General features: G+C 50.5%; 1 protein-coding gene across 1 annotated transcript; it reads left to right on the forward strand.

Annotated features, from left to right (window-relative positions):
• Positions 1 to 115: 115 nt before the first annotated feature.
• On the forward strand, positions 116 to 8,339 carry LOC123036417 (cathepsin Z-like). The gene is made up of 6 exons (XM_044455661.1): positions 116 to 269; positions 1,876 to 2,039; positions 3,377 to 3,556; positions 4,447 to 4,597; positions 6,249 to 6,411; positions 7,846 to 8,339. The coding sequence occupies exons 1-6, from the start codon at positions 136 to 138 to the stop codon at positions 7,957 to 7,959; spliced, it is 906 nt and encodes a 301-aa protein (XP_044311596.1). The 5' UTR covers positions 116 to 135; the 3' UTR covers positions 7,960 to 8,339.
• Positions 8,340 to 11,044: the final 2,705 nt, after the last annotated feature.

The raw sequence follows: 11,044 nt of genomic DNA on the forward strand, positions 1-11,044 counted from the left end.
ACGACCGAGCCCAGGCGCAGCCTCGCGCGCGCGCGCAGAGCAGCCCCCCCGCCCAGGCCGCCGGCCCCGCCCCGCCCCGCCCCGCCGAGGCGCACTCTCCGCGGGCCGCCGCCGGCCGGCACTTGCAGCGCGATCATGGCCGGGCGTCGCCTTCTCTCGGCCCTGCTGCTGCTGCCGCCGCTCCTGGGCGCTTGCCTCGCCGCCGGCCGCTACTTCAAGGAAGGGCAGAGCTGCTACAAGCCGCTGCCGCGCAAGCCTCCCGCCGTCCGGTAAGAGCGGAGGCGCCGGTCCTGCGGGGGGACACCGACCCCGCGGTCACTGGAGGGAAAAGTAGTCTGCACATGCTCAAGCGCCGCTGAGCATGTGAAAAGTGCCTTTCTTGCAAGCCACCGTGGGAGGCCAGGGACTTGCGCGCCCCGGTGGACTGCCGAGGACCCCCCCGCCCTCCCTTCCTTCTCTTGCGCGATTTACCCGAGGGCGGCAGGCTGGCGAAGGATGCCGCCCTTTTCCCGTCTGAGGGATTTCCCGTATTCTCTTGCGTCACTGGGCCATGCCCGTGAAAAGTGCGCGTTTCCGTCGCTTACGTTCGGGTTTGCCGCGCGGCCCCTTTGTGCTCGAGGGAGCGCGGGCGGCGTCCCCTCTGCGGCCAGCCGAGTGCCCCTTTGTGGAGCCGGTTCCCCCAACAGGGCCAGTATGATGGAGCCGAAGCCGGGAGAGTGGGGTTCAAATGCCCTCGCTCACGCAAAAGCCAGCCGGGCAGCCATTGCGTGTGCTCCGAGCCCAAGCCTACCTCGCAGGGATGCTGTGAGGATGCAGTGCGTTTTCCGAATGAGTCCTATTGAGCCCCTGCGGGTAGCTGCGCAGCGGGGAGGCTTCAAAGCTCTATAAACAGCACCGGAGACTCCCTTGGAGAGGGAGACAAAGGGTAATGTGTGAATGGACAGTGGGGGCAGGTATGCTCTTGAAGGAGCGGAGCTGAGCTCTTGTCTCCAGGGGCCAGTCCGCCTGTCTGGCTCAGAGGCAGGATCGTTTTTTCAACCCTTTATGGTGGAGAATTTATCCCACGAGTGATTCGTGAGTAGGACAGCCAGGCAGAGTAACCCCTCCAGATTTATTCACAAGAGCACCTAGGAATTACGAGAGGATCCTCGAACAAAACGTTGTCGCAGGGACGGTTTCAGCAGAGAGTTCCAGCAAGCCATGAGGGGGTCAAAGTCCATCCTTCCAGTCTTCTCCCCGCCGCACACACAATTCGTTAACTCCCCGATAGTCAGTCATTGAGCTGTTTTTCCTGAGGTCTTCCCAGCCTCAGGCTGTGCTCACCCAAGCAGAGAGCTGTGCCCTGGGCAGTCACATGCTAGCAAAGACCGCTTGGCTCGTGTGATTGACAGCCAAGGGGAAAGTGCACACCGTCAGCGGGACAAAATGCTTTCAGCAGCTTTTCTTCTCCAGAAGTGTCGTACTACAACTGCCATTCTCCTCAGCCAGTTTGGGGAAGACCAGGTTAAAGTGTTGGGCTGAGAAAGGGGGGAAGCCAAGTTCGAATTGCCACTGGGCTGCAGGAATTTTGTGGGTGCTGGTGAGCACTGGAGCCACAAGAGGCTTTCTGGTCTCTGCGTTGGTGCATCCATCGGCTGCGGCCTGAGAGGGCATTAAGTTGGATGAGCTTGGCTTGCTTAGCCTCTTCCACCTTAACCTACCTCGCAGGGTTGCCGTGCGTACATGTGGGGGCGAGAACCATCCTCATTGCCTTGAGCAACTTGGTGGAAGGCTTGGATGCCAGTGAAATAAACCATTCCTCAGTTATGCCTAGCCTCCCCCCACCCAAGCATGGGTCCAACACTAAATTTGTGCACCTGTTCTCCTCCCAAATAGAACCTACCGTCGTCCGTATGAGTATTTGGACCTCGCCGCCCTGCCCAAGAGCTGGGACTGGCGAAACGTGAATGGTGTCAATTACGCAAGCTCCACACGCAACCAGCACATCCCTCAGTACTGCGGGTCATGCTGGGCTCATGGCAGTACCAGCGCCTTAGCAGGTAAGAGGAATGTGGGAAGGCGCATACATCCCTAGTGTGGCGCTCCTGGTAAAATGTATGGATCCTCTTCTATTGCCCCTTGGCTGTTCACCTTATAAAATTACCCTTCGAGGTCCCCATGTTCCCTTCAGTGTGGTTTGTCATGCGTTACGGAAGGAAGACGGCCCAGCAACAGAAGTAGGCCTGACTGGGCACCGACCCTGAGCCCAGGGTCAGGCAAGCAAGCAGCATTTTGCTGGGCATCAACTGCCCACTCCAGCCCATGAACTGGACAAAGTATAGTCAAAGGCAAACCAATATCCGAGTCACTCTGCAGGGGGATTTCTTTTCCCAGCATGAAGAGGCCAAGTGCCAGCTTGGCTGCACAAAACAGGGCCTAAACAACCAAGCAGTGCTTCTGTTTTTTGATGGGGGAAACTGAGGCGATGAGAAAAGCCCTTGGTACAAGGCTAGCCATGAATTTCAACTTTTGCTTGTTATTGTTAACATACCGTGGTTAGAAACCTTTGCCGGTCTCCTAACAGATCATGGCTTACCATCTGGAAGCCTCTGACCTATCGTGTTCTTGGTCACTTACAGAATCCTGCCCCACAATGCTAAATAAAGGCATCTGCGGTGGCATCATCATCATCATCATAGCAGCAGCAGCTATACTTACTACTACGAGTAGCACCTGTGACAAAGTTTTGCAGTGTTGAGGGTTTCACCTGCTCTATTTTCAGTCAGCCCACCTGTGGCCACTGAGCAAGTTCCTTTCTCAGTCAGCTGCTTTTTCTGAGAAAGGCTTTCTTCTCAGCCTGCTTGGCCTGTTTGTTTCGTTTTTCTGAGGAGTCAGGGTGGGCATTAGGAGAAACTTCCTGACAGTGAAAGCTGTTCAGCAGTGGAGCTGCTTTCCTCAGGTGGTGATGGCGTCATCTTTGCTGGAGGCACTGAAGCACAGGAGTCCTGCGCTGAGCAGGGAGGCCTGCATAGCCTCCAAGGCACCCTCCGGTTCTGGGATTTAAAGGAGCAGCAGGTCTTGGGTCAGCAGAGTGGGGTAGAGTTGCAGGTGTGTTTTTAATTTTAAATCTGTCCAGGAGGAGGGCTCAGAGCTGGATCCATGAGCTTAATGTTTTCCACCTGAACACCCCGTATTCTCTCATTCAGTTACCCCCATCCAACCCACCAGATTGCTGAACTAGTTGCAGAAGCAAACCCTCCACAGCACTCCTACAGAGATCTCATTCAGAGCCCGAGTGCCACACGGCACCACTTCGGGTGCTTTGAGTAAGAATAAAAGCGTCAAGAGAGCGTTGTCTGTGCCTGGTCTCAGCTGCGTTTCCTCCTTTGTCTGTCAGATCGCATCAACATCAAGAGGAAAGGCGTCTGGCCCTCTGCTTACCTCTCGGTCCAGAACGTGATCGACTGTGCCGAGGCCGGATCTTGTGAAGGAGGGGACGACAGCGGCGTGTGGCAGTACGCTCATGACCACGGCATCCCTGACGAGACCTGCAACAACTACCAAGCCAAAGACCAAGGTGTGCGAATTCAAAGGCCCCATTCCTGCCTGCAGATAAAGCAGCAAATGTCTGTAAGGAAAGGAAAGAGATTGAAACGACATTGCTCATTGATGTGTTCATTTAAATGCTTGCAAATACCTACAGGAGTTATTTGCACGCCTGCTCACCTGTAGCCGCCTCTCATAATCCTTTCTCGTGTTGTAATCATAGTCCAACTTTTGCAAGAAATTAGGTGATGTGCTTTGAGCAGATGAGAATCGTGATCCAGCCTGTATCATGCTGGGAGTCTGCTGTCAGGTGTGATCTGAAGGCCAAGCAGTCTTGTTAGGTGTTTCTTTGCAGCCTTGCAGACAACCCCAGAGAAGTTGTGTTTTGCTTCCAGCAACAAAATGCTTGAAGAATATGGAAGAATCAGCACTTCTGTTTGAATGGAGAGCCTCCAAGGATGCAAAGGAAAATATTGGGGCATGCCAGGAGTTGCAGGACACTGTTTCTGTCAAAGCTTGCATAGGATTGCAGCCTAAATTATCATGAGGGGGTTAATTTCCCTAATATATGCTGGGAATTATAGAAATCTCTCCCTGGTGTAGACAAACAAGTTTCCATTTCTCTACTTTTTGGATTTGTTTTGACAAGACTTGTATTCTGCAAGTTGTTTTAGAACTAAATCTGTGTGATTGATTGATGTTTTAGTATTGCTGCACGTTTTTTATTGTTATTTATTGTCTTCATTTTTTCTCAGTACTTCAGAAAATCTTTTTTGAATTCAGGGTAGGAATGATGCAAATAAACAAATACTTTCTACCCACTTTTGTGCAATGAACCCTGACTTGGTAATTTTCGTTGCAAGATGAACTTGCCTGTGACAAATCAAACACCTCTGTTGTTCTTGCTTGTTTCTTTTGCAGAATGTAAGAAATTTAACCAGTGTGGAACATGTGTTACTTTTGGGCAATGTCATGTGATAACAAACTACACCCTCTGGAAAGTTGCTGATTTTGGCGATGTCAGTGGGCGAGAAAAAATGATGGCAGAAATCTATGCAAATGGGCCTATCAGGTAAAACAACAGAAGATGGCATGAGAAGTGAAACAAGTTTGCATAATCTAGATTCCCTGCATCCTCTTTTGTTTAAAATATTCATTGATTATTAACCGTGTGTATCTCCTGTTTAATATAAAGCAGCTAAAAACCTCTTCAGGTGTTTTCCCACCTATGTGTAGCCAGAGAAGAGGCTTACAGCTCTCAGTGTGCCCCCACCTGCATGCCTTGAGGGTGGGGAGAGGTGTTGGTTTAACCTTGGAACCCCTCTCAGCTCCTGCAGAAACATTCAGAGGCCTTCCTTGCCTCTCTGATGTTGCTAGAAAAGTAGGCATCCCACGAGCTTGTTGGGGGCAGATCATGGGAAGACTGGGGCCACCAGGATTTCTGCCTTTCCTATTTCCCTGATAAACCCCCAAGCTGTAGAATAATATATAAAAGCACAGAGAAATAAATTGAAAAGGGGAAGCAAAGCATGGCTCTTCCTTCCACTCTGCCAGTGTAAGCTCAGCAGCTCTTTTGGGAAACTGGTTCCTCTGCCCTCAGCTTTCGCTCCTCTCCAAGACTGCTCTACAGTTTCTCATGCCCCAGTTTGATTGCATTTCCCTTTCCAGTAAACTGCACACTTGTTCCAGTGTCTGAAACTGTTTTAAAAGATTACAGTTCTGGTTTTGCATGGGTAAGTTTCAGTGGGTAAGTTTCACTAGATGCAATGTGATCAGCATCTGCTTTAAGCCAATGTTCTGGTTGAGAGCCCTTGCCAGATGTCTGTTTACTAGCGGAACCCAGTTTCTGCAATTACAATTAGATTAGCTGTGGCTCCTGATGACTCCTTTATATAAGGCCTTTGAAACTGCAAAATATTATTGTTTGAACTGCAGCAATCTCCATTCTGCTGAAAGAGTCTGTCACAGACGTGGCCTCCATCTTTTGCGATCCTCTCCTTACTGTGTTAGTGACTTGCTCTGGGAGTCAGCTGGGGATTACCAAGTTATTTTTACTTGCAGTGTGATCCAGTGTGGCTTCCTGTAACCTTCCAAATACAGAGGATGATAGATACCCTATCGACCAAAGCAGCATAGATGTGAAGGTTTTGCATCTCCCACCCTGCAAAACTCTGAGGCAGCTTATTGCAATGGTCTCATGAGAAGGGGAGGTCCTGCTGGGATACATGGTACCCCAGGGGAGCCTCAGACTCCCCCCCACCCCCCAGCCACCTGGAATGCCCTGCCAGTGCCTGCTCCAAGGTCCATCTTGTGATATCTACCCTAGCTGTAAAGACAGAGAGAAGACATTCCAAGGTTGGAACTTCAGCTCCAACCTCAGAATATGTTCCTGAGATTGGAGTTGGAACTCTTGACTTTTCCTATGGCCATCTTGACAGCATCTATACCTCCACCTGCAGTGCATTGAATTCTGTGGTGCTTTGGAGAAGACAGGTATAGGATGGTGTTGCTATTTTTGTAGAAGTGCCAGCGGGTCTCAGAGTGATACCCACACCCGTCATTGATGCATGGTATCAGCATTTTACACAAGTTTTCACTGGAATCTGCACCATTTATTTAAAAGCTAGATGGAGAATTCTTGAATTTTGTGGCATTTTCCAGAGCCGATATTCAAAGCTGTTGGTTTTCATCATCCTTTTAATAATATGCTTTCATTTAAACAGCTGTGGAATCATGGCCACTCCAAAGCTGGACCAATATACTGGAGGACTTTATGCTGAATACTCTCCAGGTGCGGCAATAAACCACATCGTCTCTGTTGCTGGCTGGGGAGTAGAAAAGGACACGGAATACTGGATTGTCCGGAACTCTTGGGGCGAGCCATGGGTAAGCAGGGGGCTAAACCCCCAACCAAAATCCCTCTGCCACCCTCTCCTCCTGTCCCTCTTTTTCAGGATTCCTCACTGGTGAGCAGAGGGCCCTGGTGTACAAAGTGGAGGCTGGTTTTAATGCCCTAACAGAGCAATCCTAAAACGATTGAGGGGGCTGCAGGATGTGACAGAGGTGTTCTTCCAGGTACCCCCATGGAGGGGCAGCGGTGTGAATGTGCTACTGGCAGTGTTTCCCCTGTGGGTGTTGCATGGGTGTCCTCAGGATGGGACTGGCCCACAGCATCCACAGCTTGTTCTCCTGACACTTCTGTGGATCAGAACGGAAACGGTGCCAGCTGTGGAGCTGATGTGGCTGATTTACAGCCTGTGGGGAGGACATAAAAGGAGAAGTGATGCCAGTGGAATAAAGAAGGAGAAAGCTGCACCCCAGGCAGGACACACGAAGCTAGCAGGGCCGTTGGGACAGGGTGATGGGTCTCCCCACTCCACCTCAGGTAGCAGGATTGTTCTGTAGGTAGCAAAGAGTCTGAGGCTGAAAGCAGAATAGCCCGAACTTTCAAAATTATCTTCCCTAACCAGGTGCCCTCCAGATGTTTTGGACATCAATTCCCATAATCCCCAGCCAGCATGGTCAATGTGTAGGACTTGAGATTTATAGTGCAAAACATCTGGAGCAGCCCAGATGTTTTTGAGGAAAGCTTCTCAAAAAGGTGTTCTGGCAAAAACCTAGCAGTTATTCCTATTGATTTTGATTGATTTCTATCTATATAAGTTTGCATATGACAAAAGCACTTGCTCTGAGTGGGAAACAGGCGCGTGTCCTTTGCCTTCAGACAATGAGTGTGTGCTTCTCACTGACCATTGCCCTAGATGAGGCTTCCTTCCTTCCTTCTCTTGCGTGTCGGAAGAAATGCCTCTTCTGAGCTGGTGCTGGCTCTCTGAAGCCAGTGCCGCTCTGTTCATACATAAATAAAATTGGCTGCCTGGTTAATCAGCCCCCCCTTTTGTCAGCATGATTTTCATCCATAAAGGCATAATCCTATCACCTCCACAGCAGATGCTCGAAGGCCCCCGAACGGCAAGGTGTGGCAGGTGTCTTCCCCACCATGTGCCACACTTCGTACCCTGCATTTTCCCTAGGCATGAAACACGCCGGGGCTCTTAGACCAGAGAACGGCACCCCCTCTGCGCACTGGGCTCTCGCCTCACTGCTTCCAGCATCTCATGGGGGGAGTGGCTGCTTTCATGGGGCATGTTGCCCGTGGACATCTGTTGCCACCCCCTTGCTAAATCGAGGTCCCCTCCACCCGTGGGTCTACCCCAGAGCCTGGTTGCACAGCGCACGCTTTCAGAGTGGTGGCACAAGATGCAAACACTGGTTGGACTCTTGAGCGTGTGGCTGAAACTCATGGGAATGATCCTCTTGCAGGGAGAGCGCGGCTGGCTGAGGATTGTGACGAGCGCATATAAAGGGGGGAAAGGCGCAGACTATAACCTTGCCATTGAGGAGCATTGCACATACGGAGACGCCATTCTTCCTTGAGTCGGCAGCATTGTGGCGCACGGAGGATGCGTGGGCTGGGCCAGCCGGTGGCGGCTGCTTGTTCGGGGACAGGCTGATTTTGCTGCAGGAGCCTTTAATCAGGGACTTTGGGGTGGAAATCTGAGCCTTCAGTCTCTTTCTTCTCTGCTAACTTTTTTTTAATCAAGGCTGTCTAAGATAAATCTCACACACGGACTGTACTGTACGCGAGACAGTATGAGCAGCACTTTCTTAAATGTTTCCATATGGAAATAACTAATTGTGATTCTCATATTTTGTAGTTTTCTGGAGATGGAAAGGGTTTTTTTTTTTTTTTAACTGTAATGTTTTGGGAGCCGCGCTCTGAGAGGAAACAAAATTAAATCATATATGAAATTATAGAAGCTAAGTGCCTTGTCTTATTTTAAGTGAGGCAAACAAACTGGGGTGGGAGGGGAACCTTCTTGCACCGCGAGAACCAAATTTGGTTTTGGAGAGGCTTGTGGGGGCATTCCAAGGATGGGTGGAGCCAAACACAAAGGGGGCAGGGCCATGGTAAATCAAATCAAATAAATCAAAATCAAAAATAAAATAAAATAAAGGAGGAAGCAGCCAAAATGCCAGCATACTTTAGCTTAAAGGCTCATATTGGCAGCATAATTGAGAAAAGGGAGAAAACTGCATCAAACCATCGATGCTTGGCGGGGAGGCAGGGGAAGGGGAGGTGGCCGGCTGCGAAACCCTGGGAAGCCAAATTTGGTTCCCTTGGATGAGTGGGAGCGCCCAACAGGTAGCCTTTAAGTGGCTCTGTAGAGCAGGAAGCCAGTTAGTCTTCATGCTTGAGGCAGAGCAGGCGAAGGCAAGACTCACTGGGGAAGACACTCCTGCTAGGGAAAGTTAAACGGACAAGAAGGCCAAATACAACACTTGCTGGAAAGGTCAGCGGATTTTTGCAGGACCGAAGTTCTGGAGCGGGTTGGACAGTCATCTCCGACCGCTGGCCACCTATGAATGAATGGATTGCCTGCATGAGGGAAGCCGCAGCCTCGAGGCCACAGGAGCTGAGCAGGGCTGCCAAGGACGTGGCATTTTGGGGGGCTTTTGTTCCATCAGTTGGAGATCACTGGCTGTGTCCTCACAACCGCTTTCTAGCCAGCTCCAGAACAGGCGCCTTCCAAAACACTGCCAACCTAGCAAACGAGATATGCTTGCAACGCTGCCTCCTTGTGGCTTCCTCAGGCATGGCGCAGCATTGGGGGTTGGCTAGTTCAGGGGGTCTGGTAAAGGTAGACCCACCTGGTAAAGGTAGACCCGGTGCAGCAGCATCCAAAGATCAGCCTGATACATGCAGCGCCATGCAGCTGGCTGGCCACCGTTGCTTGTGCCAAATAGCTTGCTAGTACTCAGCCTTGACCAATAGGAACACAGCTGTCATATTTGTTCCTTAATTTGTTCCAACAAAATCAGAAAAAAGTTGTGTAACCACATAGATATGGCTCTATCTAGCATGCTCAAACTGCCACCAAACGTCCTCTTGTCGAACAGAACAATTGAAGACCCTTTGCAAGCCTGTACAATTCTGCATAAGTACAGATGGAAAACAGTGGATTCAACCACCCCTTGTTTGGCTGATTTACAGTGAGCATCAACAAGAAGAGACCTGAGTTTTCATCTTGCAGCCCCTGCTTCTGGGTAGACTCATATTAAGGCCACAGGAATGGCTTTTGTTTTGCTAGCCTTGGTTGACAGTGGGGCGCCAATGTTCCCCTGGGCATCGTGCCAGAACAGGGCTGCTGCTGCAGCGGACGGACAGTCCTGGCTAAGCTGTGCCTGGTTGATGCAGCTGTTTTTTATTGGGGGGGGGCTGTTTTGACTCCAGGGGAGAAGAATGTCAAACTATGTAGTCTAAAGCGTCTATGCTAAAGGAGCTCTCCAAATGAGATTGCCTTACCTCTCTTGCTTGCAAGCTGCTGATTGTGTGGCAAGGTGCTTGAGCGTCTGAGTCAAGGGAAGTGAGTGGCTAAGAGCACTAATTTCACTCTGTGCAAAGCAGTGGAAAAACTGGTTGAACTTGCTGCTAACTCTTCCATTTCCAATATATTATCCTTCCTATTTCCCCTGGCTAGTCCTTAAATGTTATTAGTCCGTGTGCTCTAATCTCAAACCCACAACTCCTGCATGCATAGGGGAAGGCACTCTGCACATGTTTAACACCCCTTTACTTGTTCATTTAGGCACCACAGTTTGAGCAAGCTAGAAAGGGTTGCCCGGAGGGCAAACAGAATGATGCAGGGGCTGGAAACAAACCTGTAAAAGGAGATACGGAAAGACCTGGGCGTGTCTAGCCTCGAGAAGGGAACACTGAGGGGAGATGATAGCACTCTGCAAGTGCTTGCAGGACTGCCACAAAGAGCAAGGCCAGGAGCTCTTCTCAATCATCTCGGAGTGCAGAGCACGGAATACATTACAGGAAGCTAGAGCTCAAGAAAAATTTCCCAGCTGCTAGAGCAGTACAACAATGGCACCTAGTCCCTGGGGAAGCTGTGGGCTCTCCCGCACTAGAAGCATTCAAGATGCAGCTGGAGAGCTGCCTGAGGACAGTTTAACCGGGAGTCCTGCACTGAGCAGTAGGTGGACCTGATGGCCTTCTGGCCCATCCCAATCCTACCATCCTATAATCCTTGGTGTTGGAGGCTGAGTTCTAGCTCAATTTAAGCCATGGAATAACTGCTACTTAGGGTTGCAGTGCTCCTTCCTGGGATCCGGCTCTCATCGGTTTGGTGGACTTCTCACACTCAGCTCTTGCTTTGAAAGCAAGCCAAGTTAAGAGAAAGAGAAAGAGAGCCAGTGTGGCGTAGTGGTTAAGAGCATGGGACTGGGACTCAGGTGATCTGGGTTCTAGTCCCCACTCAGCCATGGAGCCAACTGGGTGACTTTGGGCCAGTCACAGACTCTCAGCCTAACCTACCTCACAGGGTTGTTGTTGTGGGGATAAGATGGAGGAGGAGAATGATGTAAGCTGCCTTGAGCCCTTTGGGGAAAAAGGCAGGATATAAATCGAATGAATGAATGAATGAATGAATGAATGAATGAATGAATGAATGAA

This window comes from Varanus komodoensis, unplaced genomic scaffold (genome assembly GCF_004798865.1).
Source record: "Varanus komodoensis strain SLA01 unplaced genomic scaffold, ASM479886v1 scaffold8, whole genome shotgun sequence".
Taxonomy (NCBI): domain Eukaryota; kingdom Metazoa; phylum Chordata; class Lepidosauria; order Squamata; family Varanidae; genus Varanus; species Varanus komodoensis.

Excerpts from the sequence above, each read along its gene's own strand:
- LOC123036417 (XM_044455661.1), top strand. The coding sequence starts at position 136 with ATGGCCGGGCGTCGCCTTCTCTCGGCCCTGCTGCTGCTGCCGCCGCTC. Across the intron at positions 270-1,875 it reads CGCAAGCCTCCCGCCGTCCG|AACCTACCGTCGTCCGTATG; the intron begins GTAAGAGCGGAG and ends CCTCCCAAATAG. Across the intron at positions 4,598-6,248 it reads TATGCAAATGGGCCTATCAG|CTGTGGAATCATGGCCACTC; the intron begins GTAAAACAACAG and ends TCATTTAAACAG.